This window comes from Ambystoma mexicanum, chromosome 8 (genome assembly GCF_040938575.1).
Source record: "Ambystoma mexicanum isolate Mex_15411 chromosome 8, UKY_AmexF1_1, whole genome shotgun sequence".
In the NCBI taxonomy this organism is placed as follows: Eukaryota; Metazoa; Chordata; class Amphibia; order Caudata; family Ambystomatidae; genus Ambystoma; species Ambystoma mexicanum.
The window spans coordinates 1257188535-1257213415 of NC_090929.1; the positions used below are offsets into that span (position 1 = coordinate 1257188535).

General features: G+C 45.3%; 1 protein-coding gene across 2 annotated transcripts in view; it reads right to left on the reverse strand.

The window, feature by feature from the left end:
* MARCHF5 (membrane associated ring-CH-type finger 5) overlaps positions 1 to 24881 on the reverse strand; it is a 743603-nt gene that overhangs the window by 593554 nt on the left and 125168 nt on the right. For both annotated transcript variants that reach the window (XM_069611372.1, XM_069611373.1), the window contains exon 2: positions 6526 to 6728. In XM_069611372.1, coding sequence (XP_069467473.1) covers positions 6526 to 6728 — 203 coding nt within the window. The remainder of the gene's footprint in view (positions 1 to 6525; positions 6729 to 24881) is intronic.

Genomic DNA, 24881 nt, shown 5'->3' on the forward strand with positions numbered 1-24881 from the left:
ATTTATAGCATGTCGGTCTTTGTTGCTTGTTCAATATTGACTGGATGACAATGCATTACTTACCGTAAAAGCATTTCTGATGGTTGTATCTGCTTAGATTCACATGCTGTGCATAGGTCCGACATCCAGTGGTCACTGCGGAGTATTGCATTTTGTTTTTCGTAGTCGAAAAGGGGACGTCGACAAGGCGTGTCTGTAACACTATCCCTATAGTGACGTGCGTTGTACCCACAATCCCTCACGCGTCGAGGTCCCTCTGTTTGTATTTTTCTGCCCTGAGGGAGCCTTATAGACGTGAGTGAGTACAGAAAAGAGAGATATAAAGGAAGTCTATGTTCCTTCCATCCGAGCGGGGAGGAAGGGTGGGCGCATGTGAATCTAAGCAGATACAACCATCAGAAATGCTTTTACGGTAAGTAATGCATTGTCTTCTGATGTTTGTTAATCTGCTTAGAATCACATGCTGTGCATAGACTAGCGAGCAGTACCCGGAGTTGGCGGTGGGTTATGAGAAGGAACAGTAGAGAAAAGATGTCTTAATACTGCCTGTCCCACCTGGGAGTCAGATCTAGAGTGTGCATCTAGACAGTAGTGTTTTGTAAAGGTGTGCACAGAACTCCAGGTAGCCGCTTTGCAGATGGACTCAAGGGGAACATTTGCAATGAATGCTATGGAAGCCCCAGTGCCTCGAGTGGAATGTGCTCTTGGCTTGAAGGGTAGTTCTCTCTTAGCAAGAGAGAAACAGAGAGTGATGCATTGAACAATCCATCTAGATATAGTGGATTTTGAGACCGCATCTCCTTCTCTTCCTGCTGCCACCGAGACAAAGAACTGATTAGTCTTTCTCAGTGGTCTGGTTCTTTCCATGTAGAACATGACAGCTCTGCGTACATCTAGTGTATGCAGACTTTTTTCTCCCGAGCTGGAAGGGTTTTGAAAGAACGTTGGTAGTTCTATAGTTTGGTTTACATGAAATTTCGAGATGAATTTAGGTGCAAACCTTGGGTGTGTGCGTAGAACCACTTTATCTTTGTGAACTGTTACGAAGGGGTCTAGTACAGAAAGAGCCTGTAGTTCACTTACTCTCCTAATGGAGGTGATAGCTATTAGGAAAGCAGTCTTAAGGGTGATATCTTTAAGAGGTGCCTTGTGCATGGGTTCGAAGGGAGGGCCCATGAGTCTGGAAAGTACCACATTTAAGTCCCATCCGGGAGCTGGGTTAGCTATCGGAGGGTGTATCCTCTTTACCCCCTCCATGAAGGCTTTGATAACTGGTATCTTCCACCACGACACTTTAAGTTGGGAAGTGGTGTATGCAGAAAGTGCCGCTAGGTGGACTTTAATGGAATTGAACACTAAACCTGAATCCAGTAAATGGGTCAAGTATAGAATAATGTCAGTAGGAGAGCAGTCAACTGGGTTGATGCTAGTACCTCTACACCAGATAACGAATCTTTTCCATTTGCTAGAATAGCAGTGTCGAGTATTAGGTTTTCTGGCTTCCCTGAGGATGTCCATACATCTCTGTGGGAGTTGTAAATGTCCAAATTCTATGATCTCAGGAGCCAGGCTGCTAAGTTCATGGTCTGAGGGCATGGATGAAGTGTCCTGCCCTTGTCTTGTGACAGCATGTTGTACGGGCAGGGAAGTTTCACTGGGGGAGATAGGGACATCTCCATCAAGTGAGCGAACCAAGGTTGCCTTGCCCACATTGGGGCCACTAGTATCATGGTAACCTGCTCCTGGTGCATCTTGTGCACCACTTTGTTGAGAAGGGGAGTCGGGGGAAAGGCGTAAACAAATTTCCCTGACCATTGAATCGACAGACCGTTCCCCTTGGACTGGTTCTGGGGGTACCTGGAGGCGTAACTTTGGCATTGTGAGTTCTCTAGGGTTGCGAACAGGTCTATTTCCGGGAATCCCCATTGCGTGAAGATGTCTAAGACGATGTCTTCGTGCAATTGCCATTCGTACTCTTCGGGCAGGGGGAAGTCTCTGCTGAGTTTGTCCGCTAGCAGATTGAGTTCCCCTGGTACATGTTGTGATAGTAGGAACATGTTGTGTTTGAGAGCCCACTTCCATATATTCTGGGACAGCTTGGACAGTCCTGGAGAGTGAGTGCCCCCTTGCTTGTTGAGGTAGTACATGGCTGTGGTGCTGTCTGTGAAGACCATCACTGTCTTTCCTTGTAAGTGTTCCTGAAAGGCTTTCAGTGCTTTGAACACCGCTAGTAGTTCCAGCAGGTTTATATGCTTGGATGCTAAACTCGGAGTCCACACTCCGTGTGCCGTCTGATGGGATAGGTGAGCCCCCCATCCTGTAAGGGATGCGTCTGTGGTTAGAGTGGCTTCCACTGCGGGTGTGGCAAAAGTTTTCCCTAATAACAGGTTTTCTTTTGTCCACCACCGTAGCGAGAGAACCAAGGCCTGCGAGACCACCACTAGATCGTCCCATTGTCCGCTGGCCTGACACCACTGGCTATAGAGCCACTCTTGCATTGGGCGCATGCGCAGGCGCGCGTGAGGTACCAAATAAATACATGACGCCATCATCCCTAGCAAGCGCATTGCTTTGCGTACCGTCACCTCTCGGCCTGCTACATAATGTGGAATTTGAAACAGCATGTTTTGGACCCTCTCGTTGGAGGGGAATACGAGGCCGTCCTTTGTTCGAATTAGAGCCCCTAGGAATTGTTTGGTTTGGCTGGGGTCTAAGCTGGACTTCTTTTCGTTGATGGAGAAGCCCAGTTGGGACAAAAGGTCTACGGTCTTTTGGGTATTGGAGAAGCATGTTTCGTAAGAATCCCCTGTTATGAGCCAGTCGTCGAGGTAAGGGTATACCGGGATGGATAATCTGCGCAGGTGGGCCGCTGCCACTGCCAGTACTTTCGTGAATACCCTTGGTGCAGATGCTATCCCGAAGGGTAGTACTCTGAACTGGTAGTGTTTGTCCTCTATTTTGAACCTGAGGTATTTTCTGTGCGATGTCAACATTAAAATATGAAAGTATGCATCTTTCATGTCCAGTGTTGTCATGTAATCCCCTTGTGATAACAGTGGGATTACCTCCTGTAAGGTCACCATACGAAACTTTTGGGGTTTGACAAATATGTTCGCTGGGCGCAGATCTAATACAGGGCGCATGGTTAAGTCCTTTTTGGGTACAAGGAAGTACACTGAATAAATACCTTCTGTTACCTGTAATAGGGGGACGGGCTCTATAGCTTCTTTCTTCAGTAGTTCTTCTACCTCTTGAAGAAGAATGGAGAGGTGTTGCGGTGTCATGCGCCGGTTCCGTGGGGGTTTGTACTTCGGGGAACCGTTGAACTCGATGCAGTATCCGTGGGCTATGGTGGATAATACCCAACGGTCTGACGTGATTCCCTCCCATGCTGAAAGGAACGATGTTAGCCGGCCCCCGACCGGTGATGCATGGGAGGGGACCCGAATTTTCGGGTCATTTGCTGGTATTGGGCGTGGAACCTCTGGGGCTGGAGCCACGACCTCTTCCTTTGCCACGGCGTTGGCCTCTTTGACTGAACTGGGTGTTACCCTGGTTGGTAGGCCAGATGGAGCCAGAGTAATATTGTTGTTGTTGGTTCTGCTGCTGTCTTTGGCCACGAAAGGAGCGTTTATTACCATAGCCTCGCCTGTTAGGGGGCCTAGAAATTTGATCAAGAGTCTTGATGGTATCAAACTCTTTTTTAGCATGTTCTAGGGCCTCATCTACTGCTTTCCCAAACAGATGCGTCTGTTCAATGGGTTTATTTATGAGGGAGGCTTGGGTTTCGGGCTTAAAACCTGAATTGCGTAGCCAAACGTGGCGCTTGAGAAGTATTCCCTGCACTAGGGAGCGGCCAGCCGTCTCAGCGGCATCTAGGGAGTTCTTAACGATGCCCTGGTTTACCAGTGTGCCCTCTGATATTATAGCTAGCAGGCGAGAACGCAGAGGTTCAGGTGCTTCCTCTGCTTCGCTGCGCAGCTTGTTCCACTGTGCATCTGCGTAGCTAGCTAAAAGTGAGTTGTTATTAGCAATTCTAGTAGAGAAGGCGGCGGAGGTCGTGATTCTCTTCCCCAGTGCGTAGAGTTTTTTGCCTTCTTTGTCTGGAGGTGCTTCACTAGTGGATAGTGGCACCCCTGCTCTTTTTCTTGTGTTGGTAACCACAAGGGAGTCCGGAATAGAGTGTCCTCTGATGTATAAAGGGTCAGAGGATGAAGGGCTGAAGAGCTTTTCTATTCTAGGGTTGACCCCTCTTACTAAAGCTGGGTTAGTAAGGGAAGGAGAAATTCTTCTTTTAATAGAAGCCAGGAGTGGAATAGATTGGCTAACAGGGGCTTTTTCTTTGATGACTTTTTCTACAAAGTCAATGTCTGGAAGAGTTTCCCCTGTATCAATTTCAAAATGCGCTGCTGCCTTGCGCAATAGTGCATTGAGCGAAGGTTGGTCATCTATGGGAGAGGAGTTCCCATGTGAATCCTTGAGAGGAGAAGGGAGAAAGGCCTCAGTGTCTGAATGTACTGATGGGGATTGCCAAGGCTGCACTGACGGTGAATGCCAGGGCTGCGAGGTAGCTGTATCCTCTTCAAACCCTGTAGCAGTGGTGTAAGGATCTTCTTCGAACCCCTCTTCCTCAAGTTCTACCTCTTCTTCTCCACCCAAACCCTCCTCATCTTCTTGGAGGTATTGCTCCTCCTCAGTGAGGTCAACCAGCCTAGGAATCTTGACTCTAGGGTCATCCTGTGGCCATTCTCTTTGTCTTTTGTGAGTGGGTGGGTCTTGGTTTCCTAGAAACCTTTCCCATTTTCTCCATGCAAGAATGGAGTCTTTCAAGGGTCTCATGGGGTACCCCTGAATAGTCTAGAGGGGGGAAGTTAGTGTTTTCGCCTTCGAATCGTTTCGAACGCTCCCACAACGTCGACGAGAGGTCCCCCGTCTCCTTCTGAAAAGCCTTCAGGTAGTTCGGAAGCGTCCTTTGGAGAAAGGGGCAGTTCCTGGCTACTTTTGTGTTTTTTCGACGCGGTATTCGACGTTTGTTTCGTCGTCCGCGTACGTTTGTCTTCGGCGACAATTCTCGCTAGGCTCTCGGCCACGATTTTGTCCGTCGAGGGCTCTGGTGTCGACGTTGTGTGCGTTGCGCGTTGTACCTCGACGGTCGCTCTATGGAGCGTTGCGTCGGATGTTTTTGGGGTAGCGCCTGTGTTAGATGGAAGCCCAATCGCTGGTCGCGGCTGCGTTTGCGGGTGGGGCTTGTGACCTTTACGGTCTGCGGTAGACGCCGGAGTACCCTGCGTCCCCTTCGGCGCTGATGGATCCTTCGTTCTTGACGAAGAAGAGCCGTGGGTAGTGTGTTTAGCCTTATGGGGTTTGTGTGCGTCCTTGTCGCCGGGGTGTTCATCCCTATAAGCAGGGCGTGAGCCGAGCCCGTCGGGGCCGGGGACGGACGACGAGGAGCGGGAGCGCTCCTTCTGGGGGTTCATGACTTCCGTAACGGACGTCGAGTTATCGCACTCCTCGTCACTTTCAGTAACAGCGGCAGCGGGTGAGGAAACTGACTTCGACATCGCATAGTCCGCCCACCTCTTAACCCTACGTTCTTTAAGAGTCCTGGGTTTTAAGAGCTTGCAGGCTGTGCAGCTGTTCTCTATGTGATCGAGGGGTAAGCAACGATTACAGAGCTTGTGCTTATCTTTCCAAGTATATTTGCCCCTGCAGCGTGGGCAAAACTTAAATGGTGTCCTCTCCATAGCTGAGGCAATAATAGCTGGCGATAACAACCCCAAGGGAAAGAAAAGGGAGAAAGAAAGACATTCTCAAAGAGAAGAGACAAAGTTCTAACCCCCACTCTCCCTACTGTAAGTTGGCCGTCGAGGCCAGGCCACGTGTTCGGCAGCGCCGAAGGATCTCCTCCGCTCTTCCTCTCCGTCGAAAATCAGTTCGGCGGAGAAACAGCTTTACAGCTAACGTCGAGGGGGAGGGATCGTTATCAGTATATTAAGTTATGACAAAAGGACCGAGGTCCGTGGTAAGTAAGCAATGTCTCTCTAGGAGCTCCGCGAAAGGCGACCAGAAACTGGGCGGAAAAAAACAATCTGAGGGACCTCGACGCGTGAGGGATTGTGGGTACAACGCACGTCACTATAGGGATAGTGTTACAGACACGCCTTGTCGACGTCCCCTTTTCGACTACGAAAAACAAAATGCAATACTCCGCAGTGACCACTGGATGTCGGACCTATGCACAGCATGTGATTCTAAGCAGATTAACAAACATCAGAAATTTTATTATGATTGAACCAATAAACAACAGTTTAAAATAAATAAAGTGATATATGTAAAGATCCTGAAACTGGAAAAATCAATCATTGACTTAAGTAGACCCATTTGGGTTTAGAGAAAACATGACTTCACTGAAAGGACTGGCATCTGATGGAGAGCAAAACATAAAATACTGGTACTCCCTTCCAAACATTTAAAAAGAAAACAGTTAGCAATTGAATTCAAAAAAGGTATGGGGTTTCATCTTACCCAATTTAGGAAACACAATTAAGTACTCTGCATTGCACTGGGGACATGCAACTCTGGCAGTACTGTTTCCCCTTTGTTTTTCATCCACCCAACGCTGTAGGCATGCCTGGTGAACCCACTTGGTAGAGCCTCTGCATCTGCAAGGTCTCACCCACTCTGCTGTTCGATCATCTTCATCAGTGGCAAAACATACCCAGCAACTTCTGAATGTTGGGGAGAAAAAAAAGAAAAAAAAAACATTGACTGGGGGGGTTAAAACAAAAGTAGTATTCTTTATGTGCATAACCAGTGAAACTTAATGTGTGCTGTGACGATTGCATCTACAATGACAAAGAAGGGGGGAAAAAGCATTTACATGAACTCCTAGAGCACGGCAAAGCATTTCCCCATGGGTGTGTATGTAAAAATTGTCAAACGCATAAGCCTATAGATACTTCCCTGCTCAAGGATATCCAACTAAAGTTCAATTACACAGGCATATGCAAAGTACAAAAAAGCAATAGAATGATATAGATAAATAACTGGTTATCCAAGCGCTCACCTCAGAAACAAGGCCTACACGTCTAATGAATGGGCAGGGAAAATAAGACATTCATTCTTACGAGTATGCTAAATTTAGTAACATTAAATTGGGTAATACTAATCGCACCAATTATTAGACATGCTTAAAAGCATGAATAATCTGAAAGTGCTCTGTAAAATGTGATAATAATACTGCTTGAACATGGTAAAAAATAAAATTCAAAAAACATACCAACTCAATCTGCAAAAGTTCCATCACAGAGCACCAGAGACATGAAAGTCTTAACCCTACTTATGTCAGACATCCTTCAGCGGATCATCAGTGCAGCTGCACAAGTACCTGCAATCGGACTGCCCCGTCAACGATAATCTTTTCAATGGTGTAACCAAGACACAAGATGCATTTTAAACAGGATTAGTTTCTCACATAGGTAAACCTACATGTGACATCAAAATAAGACTTGCTCGTTGGTATGAACATTTTAAAATAGGTTTGTAAACTAAAATTGGTTCTACTTATTCCATCATTCTTCCATGCACTGTTCGAATTAATAATCCACTATTTATTAAAGAATAAAGATCATTTATATTTTTCATCGACAATCTCCTGAATATGTGTAGATAGGCATTGCAAATTAACATACACGCGCATGGTTTCATAGTTAAATGAAGGTAAACATCAAATATGTACTACCTACTGCATACTTCTAAATATGTATTACAGTCAATCAGAATGCAACCCTAGATGATTGACCAAGTACAATTGAACATACAACTTTATAGAATTAGTTGTTTATTTCAACTGAAAATTCAAAATGGGCATAATTGGCATGCGCAGATTTTACACTGGAATATTCAACTAGCCCCACCACGCTTATGAGATTTTTCAAGGTCTTCTATAACTACCAAATTCCAAAACTTTATCAAGCTTGGTGAAATTCAATTCAAACAAATTGAAGACGCCACTTGCCATGCAGTAACTTATCATGCCATTACGAGTTGGACTCTTAGGTTATCATAATCAAAATATTATCAATGATTTAGAAACACACTGAAACTGAATGAAATATATAAAATTACATCTGCTGTATGAAATATATCAGATGAAGTAAAAGAGGACCCAACCCTGAAGATGGTTGTCGGAGAGAAAACAATGTAAAGTCTGAGCACCGCTCTCCTGTGGTGCACCTCAACAAAGAGGGTCCGATCCGGGTCAGAATGCAGTAATTAGACTTGCAGTACACTGCAAAGCCATGGAAAAGTGAAGGGCAGCAGTAGAGTCCTGGCGACGAGAACATATCGGCCTAGGAAAGCCGTGCTGCACGGCGAGGAGCGTGATCCCCGGCGCGGGTGGTGGCATGAGCGGAGCAAACACTCGCAAGGAAGCAACGGAGGGAGCAGTGGGGTTAGACGTTATAAAGTAGAGTGGGGCTCACAACGTGAGGAGGCGGCCGCATCTGGAAACACCGGCACCTCAGACAGCGGTCCCTGAATGGGCTGGGGCCAAGACAAGGTAGCGGAGCATACACAACGATCAGGCCTAGAGGAGAGGCACACACAGCAGTGATCCCTGATGTCGGCTGCAGAGACAGAGCGCAGTGCGGCGAGCACCAGCCTTAACTCTGTGAGTGCTGGTGTAAGGGGATAGTATAGGTGGGTAACTGACTGGCTATTTATGGAGGAGGTATGTTATGAGGTCAACAGGAGGGAGCTGGCATCCACACAGGGCAGCACAGTGACACAAGTGCAACAGCAGTGATAGGGGGCAGCCCATACAACACAAAAGTGGCAGCTGCAATATAGGGGCAATCCAGGCTCCCCTCAGCTCGAGCTTGAAAGTATTCCTGGGGAGGAGAGATGAGGAGGCGAATACCATTGGCACACCAACACTGTGAATAAGTAATGCATGGTCCAAGAAGCTTCACCAAAGATAGGAGAGACAGACCCCAGTGGTCTAAAATAGCAAGGTGCCATCATAAGCTCTAAATGCCCAGAAATAAGCCCAAAGGTTGGCCTGCACAAAACCACTGAAGAGACAACAGAAAGGAAGCCTAAGACGGTGCTGGGGACAGGAGCGCAGAAAGAACTGTCAAACCACTGTAGGGGAGACACAGGAAACACGTGCAGGGCCAGACAGCCCCCCAGACATGGCGATGAGCAGGGAGGAGATATTGGAATGCTTCCAGGACATTCAGTGTCACTGCAAGAGCAATTCGCCGACATGAAGGCCGATATGAAAGACCCTGCAGGAGATGACGGGACATAGCCAACTTGGGAGCTCATACAGACGGCAACGAAAACGCCATACAGGAACTGGTGAATGAATCAAGGAAAAATTACGAACTGCTGGAGAATCTTTCAAGAGTGGGACAACATTTAGAAATACAATGAGAGGATCTGGGTCGCTCCCGGAGGTCAAGAGCATACCAGAAAACATTCAGGATAAGGACGAGAGTCGGTGAAAGGCGTCTTTAGGGAAATCCTGGGAGAGGGGAGCAGAAGTGCTGATCCCAATTGACCTAAATACACAGGGTCGGCCCTAAGAGGAACAAACCAGGCGCCGGAGCACAAGACATGTTTGTAGCGCTGACGAATTACAACCAGAAATAACAAATCCTTTAAAGCTGCGAGAAAGGCTGCCACAATCACAATGAATGGTGCAGAGATCCTTCTCTTCCAGGATATAGTGCAATCTACACTGATAAAACGCAGGTCAATGGGCCCAGCGACGAGGTCTCGAATACCAAAGAAAATGAAGTTCAAAGTGACATTCCCATTCGGCCTCCTGTTCACTTGGGAGGGGCAACAGCACTGAGTCACGACCTGTGAGAAGGTGATTGCCATTCTACAAATCGAGGAGGAGGGCTACCAAGGGGCAGAGTCAAGCCCCACTAAAGGGGAAACCAGGGGAATGGATAAAATAACTCAAGAAAAGAGGTCAGCCCCAATGACAATTCCTTAGTACGTTTCAGAAGGGTGTAACAGAAACAAGGGATGGAAACACTGGGTTCCTCTCCGTGAAGTAACGGATGCACGGAAGAGAAACATGCATTGCAAATACAGGGAGCCGCAGAGAATGAACAGATGGCATGTGTGTGCAACGACTCGGCCCAGACAACAACCAAGCAGGCCACAAGGGGGGCGAGAGGGGATGTTGCATGACACCGGTTTTCAGTAGGGATTAGTTTCTCCCTACAAGTATCACTGGGTTTAGTGGACAAGTCGATTCTGGGTGAATGCAACCCATGAGCTCTTTAGGAACTGATTGCACCAGAGGGGCGCGGATAGGGGTAGGCGAATGGGGGTTCTGGATCCACAGGTGCGAAATGGTACAGTATAGGTGGGCAGCATGAGGGGTTGGGGGGTTCACAGACCCCAACACACAAGGGTGGCGTGGCGTATCAAAACATGCAGGGGCAGGTGAAATCAGATCTCGGTGGAAGGGACGAAAATGGGACTACACCTTAAGCTTCTAACATATAATGGGAGGGGGCTAAACACATGGGTTAAGGGGTGAAGAGAAGAAACTAGAATACTATCTGGTGAAAGAACGTCCAAAGGCAATAGTCCTCCAGGAAATCTACATCTGCAAGCAGGACAGGCTAAGGCTAAAATTAAGAGGATACCCCATTCTGTATCAATCCAACGTGTAGAGGGAAAAAAGGGAGGAAAACCTGTATACAGGATGCAACTTTTCAGGATACTAAGGGGGATAAGGGAGGCAGATCATTTGTTAAATTCAAGTTGGGGACACAGATTAGGACGATGACCTCAATATACGCTCTGAACACGAGCCAGGACAGTTTCCTTAGATCAGCACTGGCCAGGCTGGAGAAATACTTATAATGGGCGATTCAAGTATTGCATGGGACCAAATCAAGGATCACAGTGCAAAAGTATACTATGGCTAGGTGTCCCCAACGAAAGCCTCCAAACGTAGAATTGACCACTTAGACTAAAGGATGTTTGGAGAACTCTCAAAAGAGACACTGACGGGTAGACATACTATTCACATTTACATCGCACTTTCAAGAATTGACTACATATGAGCCTCTTCCACTCGAATAGGCAAGATAAGGCAGATAGATATTGGGCCCATTCTCCTTTCGGACCACGCCCCACTAATAATTTCCATTCAAAGACAGGGTCAACCCATTCTATGGAGTTGGTAGTGGCGGGTGCTATAGTGTGAAACAAATTCTTGCAACAGAAAAGGACGATGGTAGCATCATAATTTTCCTAAAAAATAAAAAAATGTCCTCTAATTTGGGCAAGACAGTCGCCGGGAAGATTTCACTTCCGTACGCTATACATGGAATCACTTTGCTCCTATAGAATGTTACAATAGGTCCGAAGGAAAATGTTACATATTTTCCGTGCAAGACATATCCTTGGCGAGCCAGGGAGTTTTTTTTTTTTTTTTTAAGTTGGAGTACCCATTCTTTTTCCTCAGTCGTTTGATTTATCATAATACCCAAGTATTTGAAAGTCGATCATACATTTAGGGGAAGTCAGTTGATGTATAACACTGGAATCTTTACTTCCCTCCGAGCTCAAAAGCACCAGTCGCTAAAAAACTGGCAAACGGATCCGAGTGATCTAAATAAGAGCCTCTTCAAACAAATAGCCCTCCAATATAAAAAAGCCATTTTAGCAGAAAAATCCAACTCCTTCAATGATAGGATCTCAAAGGCCAACTCCCAAGCTAAAGAACTATTCACAATCTTTAATGAATTAGTCACTCCTCTGGCTACCGCTGACGAGATAACTAAAGCCAAAGCCTGGTGTGCCAACATTCAGTCCGCCATGCTCAACAAAATAAAATTCCTCCAGAACAAAATCCAAAACCACTGCAAAGCCCGCACAAACCAAAAAACCAACCGCCCTACACAAGACAAGCGTAGTAATCTCAAATCACGCTCAATTCTCCTTCAGAAACGTCACTGAACCCAAGGTCCTTAATCTCAAAAACCTCAAACCATCCCTCTGCAAAGCAGACATTTGCCCTCCCAAAATCATCAAGGAATGCGCCAATGACCTAGCACCCCTGATTACTGCCTTCATTAACGCATCTTTCCAAACAGGAACTGTCCCAAACAAGGAAGCCTGGGTGCGGCTACTTTTAAATAAAGGCCACACTTGACCCAGCGCAACCCAACAACTACAGACCGATAACGACAGTCCCGTTCCTCCTAAAAATCCTGGATAAAGCAGCTCACATCCAGATCCAATCATACATAGAAGCTAAATCCATACTAGGCAAAAGACAATCTGGCTTCCGTGTCGGGCATGGACAGAATCCGCCTTATTAGACCTAAAAAATCAAATCTCACAGATCATGGACAAAGGCAAACCTGCCTTGCTCCTCCTCCTCGATCCATCAGCTGATTTTTACCTGGTAGATCACCAAACACTCACCACCCACCTCACCCATGCAGCCCATTTCTCTAATCAAGCACCATCCTGGATCACTTCCTTCCTTGAAGGAAGGAGCCATGAAGGTCTACTCCGACACAGCCAACACAGATCCTACCACTATAAACTGCGGTGTCCCCCAAGGATCTTGTACAGCCCCCACCCTCTATAACCTCTTCACAAAACCCCTCTTCGACCTACTTGACTCCATGGGTGTTGCATATACAAACTATGCAGACGACACTCAAGTACTTTTACCCCTATCTGGACTTTATCACCAAGACACCACAGCCCTTCACAACATCTATGCCACTATCCAAGCTTGGCTGGCAATCAATGGCCTCTGTTTTAACCGGGAGACGACTGAAATTCTCATCCTGGGCCAGTCAAACACATTATCTAAACTAAGCCCCCAATACAACAACTTCAACATAGACAACTCAACCATCTCCGTATCATCCTCCGTCAAGACTCTAGGTGTTCACATTGATGCAAATCTAGCGATGACCAAACAAGTCAGCGCCATAGCATAGCCTCTGCATCAGCGTTCAGCACCAAACTCATCAATGCCATCAAACCCTACTTATCCACCCCCAACCGCTTGGCCATAGCTAGAGCAACTATAGGAGCCAAACTCTATTATTGCAATGCCCTTCTAGCTGGCACCTCCGCCGAAAACATTCACAGACTGCAAACCACACAAAACAATGCCCTCAGAGCCGCCATGAGCATCCCTAGAAGAGACCATATATCCCACATCAGACGTGAAGCCCAGTGGCTCCAGGTCAAAGACTGTATTAGTATGAAAATCCTCACCATCACTCACAGGTGCATCAACAAAACCGCTCCAGCATACCTATCTGAAGCAATATCAAGGACCACATCCACTCGCCCCACCAGAGTTCAGTACACCAACCAGCTACACATACCACGCATAAAAAGAGCCACAGCGGGAGGTCTAGGCTTCTCCTATATTGCACCAAAACTCTGGAACTCACTCCCTGCCACCCTTAGAGCTGAAACTTCCATCTCTGTCTTCCGCAACAACCTCAAGGCCACTCTCCTCAACTAGCAAGTGGAGGACTGCCACCTCCAATTCTGCCATGTATATTGTAATATAACACAAATGTAATATAACAATATTGAACCTGTGTATATACTGCTAATGACTATAACTATATTGCAACCTGTATATATATATATATTGCTAATGACCATGTAACTAAGTAACTAAGCTTTGTACTGTAACAAGTGCCACGATGTCCTCGGGCTGTTGTGCGCTATATAAATACGAATGAAACAAAACCAACAAACAAACTTTTGGGGTCATTTTTGTTAGACACGATTTTTGTTTTGGCGATATCAATTTTTAGCTCATTTCGATCCATTGAGGTTCCCATTGCGTCCAGACTATGTTGTAGTCCTTGTGGTGTTTTGTCGGGTAGGATGATGTCTTCCACATACATCAATGGCGTAGAATTGATTCTTGGCAAATTTGTTATGGACGATATCATTTCTTGTTCTAAGCCTGCAGTGAACAAATTAAAAAGCGTTGCAGCAAGTGGACAGCCTTGCTCGAGACCGTTCCATGTCTCAAAGGCAGTTTGCACGCCTTCTTTAGTTAGCCTTACCCGTATCTTAGTGCATGAATAGAGTAGTTTAATTGGTTCAAGTATTTGTGACGGGCAATTCCATTTTTCTAGTTTTTTTTTTTACAAAGTAGTTGGCAATTTACTGTATCAAAAGCTAAATGAAGGTCGACAAATGCAGTCCAAACTGAAACTTTGAGATAGCTTCCTGTTTGCTGAGATTGAGGAGGAGGAGATTTATGTTTGTCCCCACTTTGTGAACAAATCCTGTTGGTCTTCTAGCAAACTGGTTTTCCGCTATCGGCCAGGCAGAAAAGTCCCTCAGCAACATTGTCGCAAACATTTTCCCTAGAAGGTCTAAGAGGGCTACAGGCCTATAGTTCACTGGATTTTCTTTATCGCCTTGCTTAAATATGGGAATCAAAGTCGTCGACTTCCATGTAGATGGAATTTGATTAAATTAATTAGGCTGAGGATTTGGATCGTAATGTCAGCCCATAGCTCAGGTGCATTCTTTATGATTTCATTTGACAGTCCATCAGGACCAGGAGCGCGTGAGCTATTGAGATTGTTAATAAAGAATGTCTTGTCCTGGTTACTTTCCATTTCTTTTCAGTTGGTCGATTTTCGGCCCATGAGCCCGGTCTTTTGCTATACAGATGGGAAAAATAATCTCTCCATTTTTGTTCCATCAGCCGGTGCCGTCTCGTGTACGTTGGATTTAGGAGACTCCATAGGTCACTGGTATCCATAAATTTAACTTGGAGAGACCTTCTTTCTCAGTTTGATGATATTTCGCTGAAAGCTCAACTATCTGTTCTGGTTTAATTAGTAATCTGGTTAATGGAGCGTCGAGTTCCATTAATGTCAGTCGTTGCTTTTCAAGGTGGCCTCCATTTCCTACCCACGTCAGGGTCAATATGTGATGATCACTCTTCGTAGTTTGAATAATGTCTGTGTTTTGGGTTGTATTCAAAATGGCTGGGGACACAGATATAGTCTGGCCTTCGAAGAGCCATGTGTCCAAGTTGGAATCATTGGTTTGTCTTTATTTTGAGAATTTCCGACACGTGTCAGATTTCTTATCTCCATTTCTTTAAGGCAGATTTTTTCTCTTATGGTAAGATCAGATTCTTTCTTCAAGTTGCCCATAGTGCCGAAGATGTGAATATTCAAATCTCCACAAATGATATCATCAATGTGGCTATACGTCGCAATAGTGGAACCTATTTCAGTGATAACAGCGTTGATAAATTTTGTCTCATTGATAGCTAACGGATTCCTGTATAGATTGAATACAGCTAAGCTTGGAAGATCTTTGGATTGCCAACATGCTTGATCTTGTGTAACCGCCTTCTGCATTACTGTATATTGAACCCATGGGTTCAGGTTTATTGATTTAGTAGGCATCCATGGAGAATCTATTTTTACCAATGTTAACTGGCCTGAAGAGGGTCTTCCTTTAGTCTGGTGCAAAGTTTGATTTGTGAAGACCTTAAAACCTTCACATGTTGGAGGCTGTAGCAACCACGTCTCTTGGATGCATATTATAAGACACTTCGCAATTTTCACGAGCGTCTGAAGGAACAGATGCCTGTGGCCCCTTGTGTTCCATGAGGCCAGAGTTAAATCAAAGTTTCTCAGGACCTCCGATTGTTATTTTTGCGGAGCAGATCTTATTCCTTCATCCATTTGGTCATGTGGTTCCTTTCTTATATACCGAGTAACATCATTCTCATGGTTTTAGCATATTGCAGATTTTCGGTAGTTTGGTGTTCTGTATAAAACCTTGAGTCATCACTGACCAGAGATTCTGTATGTGAACTTATATCATGTGATTCACGGAAAGAACAAGTTACTCTCTTACCTGGTAACGTTCTTTCGATGGGATGGTCCGACGACATATTCCATATCTATGACAGTAATCACACCAGCTGTGCTGCTTTGGAAAATCTTTCGGCGTCTGCGTCGATGCCGTCGATATGCCGCCCTCAAGGACCTCCTCCGACAGCTGATGTTATAAGTAGGACGCACGACGCCCGTAGCCTCAGCTGTAGTTTCTTCCCAGAACGTGTGGCACCAGTCTTCTGCCAGTCTGACCACCAAAGCCTTGCGGAAACGTAAGCTGCAATCGCCTAAGAAATTCTGTAGTGGGGAAGGCAGGGAGGGAGCGATATGGAATACGTCGTCGGACCATCCCATCGAAAGAACGTTACCAGGTAAGAGAGTAACTTGTTCTTCAAGGGGATTGGGTCCTCCGACGTATTCCATATCTATGACAGACTCCCAAAGCAGAACCAATGCCAGGAGGTGGGAAAAGTATTTAGCAAAAGAAATTTAGAATTCCCAATTGAAATTGCAGAACAAAGGACCGCCTTGCCAAAGGGCAGATCCTGCCCACCGATGGAATCGAGGGAGTAGTGACGTACAAAAGTATGGACCGAAGCCCAGGTGGCAGCTTCACAGATGTTATGAATAGGAACACCCCTCTGTAGGGCAGTAGAGGAAGCCATACACCTGGTAGAATGGGCCCGCAAGCCGACCAAGCGGTAACACTCAGAAATAGCCAGAATAATCCAGCGAGAAAAAGTCTGCTTAGTCACAGCTTGTCCCAAACACTTACCAGCGTAACCAATGAAGAGTTGATCGCTCACTCTGACCCGGGACATGCATGAAATATAAAAGCTTAAAGCTATCCTAGGATCGAGCCTATGGAGCCTCTCCTCTTCCTTACCAGGATGTGGCGGAGGATGAAATGCCGGAACAACAACCTTCTAGCCTAAATGAAATTCCGACACCACCTTCGGAAGAAAGGAAGGACAAACTCTAAGGACAAACCTGTCCTTATGAAACACAGTGAAGGGTGGCTTAACTGAAAGTGCCTGCAACTCACTCACTCTGCGAGCGGAAGTGACCAAGAATGCAAAGGCTCAAAAGGAGCACCCATCAGAAACATGAGGACAGAAACATGAGTGCCAGGTTGGGTTCAAATCCCAACCTGGCACCTGGAAAGGTGACGGAGGGAACACATTAGTGAGCCCTTTTAGAAACTGAGAAATTAAAGGAATTTTAAAATAAGAACACTCTTCAGATGAGCGCTTAAATATGGACAGCGCCGCCAGGTAACCTTTAACCGTACCCACTTGCAAGCCCCTGTGTGCTAAACGAAGCAAAAAAGACAGAACCACAGGAATGCCACAAGCAAAAAGATCCACATTCTTAAAGGATAGTTCCGGGACTTTTTTTTTTTTTTTTTTTAATTGTCCCTACGGTTCGGCCATGTGTTTTTAAGCATAAATCGGTAGATCGTAGAAAACTTTCCTATGGACCTTACCTGACTTTTCGTCCATTAACGCACTCGAAATCAGCCGCCATTTTGTCATAATCCTATCATTTCCCCCCATCGACCTGGCTCACCTGCGTTTGCGGCACTAAATCAAATCCCCCGCCCCTGAGCCTGACATCAGCAGACGCGTACCGCCCATTTCCCAACGCCAAAGCACGTTTCGTGTCAACAATCGCTGCGCCTCAGCTAATGAAGTGTCGCCATGGAAATGGCAGGACGCCTCTTTCCTCAATAAGTATAAACACACCGTTTCACAACACACAGCAGCAGATTTTCGATTCCATTACTCTCTCTGTGTTACTTTGAGTATTCTGTGACTCGTTTCTGTGCTCTGGTCAGCTACCTTCGCCGCTTCTAGGCCTTGTGAACACCTGTACCATCTCTGTAAATTATTTTACTTTCTTTACCACAATGGCTACAATAATGGCGTATATGTACGAGCCCGAGTACACCGAGGAGGAACTACTGGAAAGGCAAGCACGCGAAAACGATGGGGATTCGGACGGCAGTTGGGAGGACCAGTCAACGGATGAAGAGCCTGGACCATGTCGCATGGACGGCGTCTCCACCTGGTGCACGTGCAATCGGTGCGAGCTAATGCCAACTGAGGAGGAGAACTGCTGCTGCCGTGAAAATTCCGGGTGCTTGGCCTACATTTCGGAAGGCGAGCCAAGTCCGCAATGCATCACCGAGCTGCTAGAGTTCAGGGAAGCCTGCCTCTCACGGACCGTGTTGAGGATGATGATGATGGTGCTTATGCACGAACTTCGCGGCACTGTTCGTCCGCGTAATCCGAGTAACGAGTAAGTATACTCTGGTTGTGATGTCAGTGATGCCACTACTATTTCATGGTCGTCTCCCACATATAAAATTACATCTACATATCATTCGAACGCATGTAAATTGGTTCCATATTGTGCATTTTCTAGATAGAATTTTTTTCAAAGCAGAATGACATTTTTTACCTGAATCGACATTGATAAGAAAGTTTTGTCATTTTAATACAGTTTGTATCTTTCTTTTTCACAGGTGGTACAGGCTGGTGTCCTATCGTTGCTTCACTTGGTGGCTTCACGGGAGGCTCGGACACCGCGTTCGGAGAGTAATACCTGCCTGTGCGGTACTTGCCATTAGACATTTCCCCAGCGACAGTGGACAATACCGCAGATTTTCCCTGGATGTGCTGCAACCGGAACTTTACAATGTGTAATGTTTATTATTTATGTTCAATTGAAATTAAGATCCAAAATAAAACCCAACATATATTTTAACAATGGTTGTTTTGATTTTTTAAATGAATCTAGTGTGTCTCCAATGAATAGTCTTCCTGTGCCTTGTCTTGTCACACCACATGTCTCCGGCCAGCATCCTCCCTCACGCTGGCCGCCCACCTTCAATCCACATAACCGTTGAACCCATATGCAGCAGACATACATATGTTATTTTGCGGGTTGGCATCAAGCCTCCCAGCCTTGCCTCCTTCCCCAAAAATACTTACCACACCACTTTGTTCAAGCGTTGGCAATAAAAGGCCGTTGGATTTTATTGATACAAAACATGGTTATAGGTAAATAATCAATATGGTTGATCATAATAAATCATCCTTTTGGGCACCGGGTACAGAGATGACCCCCTCTGGCCCGTGCCGCCTTGCCACCACAGGCCAGCCTGCTGCTGACTAACTGCCTAGGCATCCAGGGTCTCCAGGGTGAACTGCACCCATATATTCTCCTGGGAGGGTGAGGTATTTATAAACTCACCCCCCTGCCTTCCAAGTATTAGATCCTGCAGCCTGCCTCTTACATGCAGTTAGATGGCCTCTCCTTGGTGAGGCCCTGCGGCAAACGAGTCTTGTCTGCACGACCACCGCCCCAATCCACCCCCCGCCCTATCAAAGGCAGTTCGCACCGGGGTACTTGCGCTGGCAAGTGGAGCTGTCAGGGAGCGATAAAGGCCAAGAGGTGCCAAAGACCATGTACACTTCAAAGTGGTCTATAGAGCATGGGTTGTTGTTCCCATGTCTACCTCCAGACCCCGTGTCTCCTGCCAAGCATCCCCCATCACGCTGGACGCCCCCCTGCAAACCGCATAATGCCACGACATATACACGTCATTCATTCACAAACACACCCCTGTTTCGAATTCTTTATAACCCACTTCATATTTCTAATGAGAACTTCTTTGCGCTTTGCTAGTCAACCCGTGAAGGTGCTGGTTATCTGCTCTTCGTCTCTGTGAACTTCCGTGACCACTTCGAGCAAACTCGTCAGTTTGCAACCTGTGAACTGCTCCCTGTTCTACGACAAGAAACTACTCTGATCCCTGCATCTAACTGTTTGTTCGTCAAGGTAAGGCCATGTACCATAATCATTTTGCGTCCAATATTTTAATTTATATCTATTTGCTAGTAGTCATCAAATTGCATCCATGTTTTCTTTTCGTTCAAGACAGTACATGCAAGGAACTAGTCACATGTTCTGAGTTTAGTCAAATTATTTTTCTATTTTTTAAAACTTATTCAAATACTTATCCGCATGTGAATAACGTGTATAGTTCCAAGAACCAAAACGAACCTTGCATTGAACCTTTTATGTGTCATTTAATTTTTTAACACATTGGTATTCATAGAGAATTGTTGATCTTTACTTTTCAGAACTTTCCACAATGCCTGCCTGTTCCATTGGCGGTTGCCCTTCGAAGACCCATAAAAAATCTGAAGGTACTATAATGCATGTTTTCCCTAAAACAATAGATCAGATAAGAGAATGGGTCCGATATTGCGGATATCCACCGTCTGATCTTGAAAGTAGAGTCCTAGAAGTCTTTGCGGACAAGAGGGGTGATCGATACCGCATCTGCAGCAGGCACTTTAGCTCAGACATGTACTCCACATCATTGCTAATAAAGAAGAACACACCGCGAGCGAAGCGAAAATTGCTCTCAACCGCTATTCCCACTCTATTCGTCCACATCCCTCCACTGGTGAGTCAAGTTTACGTATTCATCTCTCGGCCTTGCGGTAGTGTGTAGCATTAGCTAACAATAATTTCCCCATTTATGTATCCACTCAATATGAAGGCGGAAGATTCTCCATCCGTGTCGTTATTGCAGTCATCAGCCACTTCAAGCGCCTATCGGGTAATCTTACTTAGCTATTCTGCCACTGACTTGTTTTAGGCATGTAAATCAATAGTTTTAATTTATCGTGTAATTATTTTACCTAATGGTACACCCTAGTACTCGTCCTTTAGTCTTTGTTTTCAGTTATAATTATTGTTATCCAAAATAATGCAAGTACTGTCTTTCAGGGAGATGCTGAGGAGTCCAACGTATTGACGACTACCGTTGATGTCACTCAGATGCTCGAGGTACGTTTACGGACAGTTCCATCGATGGAGATCATCAGATCTTGCATTCTTGTAGCGTGATTGTTACACACAATGTTTCTTTCGTTTTTAGCCATTGATATGTCCTTCTGTCGTCGCCCTCCTATGTGTCTTCTTTTTTCAATATTGTGTTCATTACTAATGAAAGTCCTATGTTTCAGGGAGTCGATGGAGCATTAGTCCAAGAAGAAGGGGGAGCATGCAGTTACGGGTCGGCGCAACAGCTTGCAGAAGTGTGCACCGCAGTTACAGCGTCCCTTGATGTTCTTATGCATTTCGAGGTATGGATACTGACAGTTCGATCAAGAGAGATCATATGACGTGATTACATCCGCTATACTTCCTTCTTTATTAACGCAAGTACTATGTTTCAGGGAGATGACGGAGCTTCTTCTACAAGAACATCACCCCTAGTAGTTGATGCAGATCTCTGGGTGGTGACACTTCCAACGATCGAGCAAATCGAATCATATTTAGATATCCATTATTTATTTTAGACAACTGATCATTTGTGCAGGTCTATTTAGATGAGCCGTTGACGTCTGCACAAAGTTTATGTTCTTTTTAACAAAATAGAAAACCATACTAATGCAATTACTGTTTCAGGGAGTTGATGAAGCGTCATCTTCAATAATATCAATGGAAGTCTATGCGGAGCCCGAGGTATGGATCTTGACAGTTCCATCTAACTAGATCAACAATGCGTGAATAATTGTCGTTTGAATGTTCTACACAATGCGTTCATTCGTGTTTTGCTGTTGAGATGTACGTGGGTATTGGTCCCCAAGTACATTTTGTGTTTTCAATATTATTATACATACTAATGAAAGTTCTATGTTTCAGGGAGTCGATGGAGCGTCAGTGCGTGATGGATGTGCTTATCATGAAAATATAGTCCTTGCGGTCGAGTCGGAGCAACAGCGTCCTGATGTTGAAGTTCGAGGCAAGAAAGTTTCAAAGAAAAGAAAGCAAAAGAAGGTTAGTGTCCTGGTCACTATATTATGTTGTTTTTCACTGTTAATAGTTCAATACTGTAAGTTGTGTTTAAACTGAACATCCCTTTTCCAATCTGTCCTCTAGTTGCGAGTGGGTGTACGAACTAGATCTACACAGACAGTGAAGCGAACGAGAGATGTTGCTTGTCAAACCTTTTGGCAGGGACTTGAGACTGGAGATGCATCGTGCCAATGGGAAGAATATGAAGTGATTGACAACGGAGCTATACCACCACCAGCCATTGATAGTGAATGTCCTCCTGGTAGTTCGGATGCAGTCGGAGATCAATTCACAGAATCCACACCCGCAAAAACTAAGACTGCGAGAAAGTTGAAGAAATTGTTTTATTCACCCATCGCCGGAGAAGGAACAGATGTTGCAATGGAAGAGAATGAAGTGGACAACAATGAAACACCATCAATATCACTGAACATAGCGGAAGACGATATCAGAGATTCTACCTTTCATGTGAGTGACATGTCCTCAACGTTACAGGCCGAACCAGCTGGGATGCAGAGTGACAGTATAAGGAAAGAGGCCAAATTCATTGTATTCGATAGTTGTTTGATTGATATTATTATTAGGATGAAATGTGGGCATTCGGTTGGTGGGGAAGTATGTGGGGAGCCATTGATTAATGTGACTCGTGCAATTCGAGGCACTAACCTTAAAATACATGCCACCTGTACAAAATATCATCCTTTCTCATGGTCTGCACAACCCATGCTGGGGCAACTGCCAGCAGGCAATCTACTTTGTGCAGCGGCCACACTTTTTAGTGGTTCAAGTTTTAAAAAGTTAGAGTATTTCTTTCAGTTTGTGGGGATCCATTTCATTGCGAAAACTCAGTTCTACAAATACCAAACCGATTATCTATTTCCAGCCATTAGCGAAGCTTGGAGAATGGAAAAAATGTCTATTGATAGTACATTCGCGGGCAAACGGTTCAGGCTAGCCGGTGATGGACAGTGCGACAGCCCAGGATTTTCAGCCAAGTACTGCACCTACCACTTTCAGGACATGGAAAGTAAGAAAATTTTGAGTTCGGTGGTCGTGCAGGTGTCACAAAGTACATCCTCAGTGGCCCTGGAGAAAGTTGGCTTTGTAGCATCATTGCAAGAACTACAATCGCGGGGAATGGTGATCGACCTGATAGCCACGGACAGACACGTTTCAATTGCCAAGACAATGAGAGAAGAGTACAAAAATATAAATCACCAATTTGACGTATGGCATCTTGCAAAAACAATCAATAAAAAAATGTCGGCTGCAGGTAAAAAAAAAGATATGCAAGGTATTTCACAGTGGTCCAAGTCAATCAGCAACCATCTTTGGTGGAGCTCAAAAACATGTGGAGGGTCGTTGGAAATTCTACTGGAAAAATGGCGGTCAGTAATGCTACACTGTAGCAACGTTCACCGCTGGACCACAAACCAACATTTCCACAATTGTGAACATGGCCATTTGTCCACAGAGGAGGCACGGAAGAAGAAGTGGTTGATTCCTTCATCACCCACTCACAAAGCCATTGAAAAGATTGTATTTGATAAAACTATAACAAGAGATTTGAGGGGACTCACGGAATTCTGCCACACAGGAGATTTGGAGGTGTTCCACAATATGTGCCTAAAGTACAGGCCAAAACGATTGCATTTTGGCATGGAGGGCATGATAAATCAGACTCTTCTAGCGGTCTTGGCACATAACCATAATGTTGGCCGTCAACAAAGTAGGACGACCGGAACTTTAGGGACGCTTCGCTACAATAAGGCCTTCACTAAAAGAAGTAAACAATGGGTGATCAAACCAGTGTTTGAGGATATGCAATATGAGTTTATTGAGAGACTTATTGTTGATGTCCTAGATAGGCACATACATGGAGTTGTGAACGAACCTGTGCAGGGGACAACTGCATTGCCACCCAACATTGCCTCTGTTCCATGTCCACCTAAAGCAGAGCTCATTGAGAAATACACATCACGGTTTAAATGATTGTAATTTGATTGTCTGTTCTCGAGTCTCCTCATGTTGCAGGCCCATTGAATATGTGTATCTATGTAATGTGTAAATAAAAGTGATTGCTCAGTGTACATGCAATGTGTCTCTCCACCCTTGTCCCTCCCTTCACCGTGCAGTAGTGCGAACCACCCGGGTGTCACCTGTGACTTTGCTCTGGAGTCTCCTCATGTTGCAGGCCCATTGAATATGTGTAGCTATGTATTGTGTAAATAAAAGTGATTGCTCAGTGTACATGCAATGTGTCTATCCAACCTTGTTCATTTGCGCATTAAATTAAACCAAACAGTAATATAAATCATTTTTCAAAAAATATAGAATGTCTCCGTATTTATGGTTCACTGGGGCTGCAAATGCACGCAGACAAAATGCAAAGATGGAGTGTAAATTTCAAGTCCTGTGAGATGGCCTTACACTGAATGTAGCTAACTAGGAATGTGTGCTCGTTCAAAGTGAAGGTCAGCTGCTTTGATTTTTTGCTCGGGTGCCGGAATGGCCCACGACTCAGTATAAGGTTCTATTGTTATTTGACCTTGACAGGCCGGGACCATCCCGAAAGACTTCTTTTTGGGGGTGTGGGGCAATAACGTAAGAAACGATAATGAATATAATTTCAGAAACGAAAGCCATTTAATGTTCGTTCATTAGAAGAAATAACGTCGGCATAGAAGGAGTGGTATTTCGGGGCTGCCCTACGCACAGACACAATGGAAAATGCAAATATAATGTAAGTAACTCTTTAGATGAGTTTATACCGCAATTTAATTACTATACAGTAGCTTTAAAGACGGGTTAAGTTGTACTTGTTCGTTCTATGTGGCATATTGTTTTGTACCGCGCACTATCTTGAGGAGAACCATCTCCTTTTACGGAAGCACCTCAAAACCTTCCTCTTTGCTTCTGGTTTCTCTCTCCCTCTCCCCTGCTACAACTGGTCCACTGTCTGCGACCACGGTCCTGGGCCCTTCCACTCTCCACCTGCACTGCCTCCCTGTCAACCCCTGCACTGGGGGACTGTCTCAGTATCCTACAGCCCCCCCTTCCCAGCACTTGTTCTGCACTTACCTTGCACTCGCCACCAGCTGG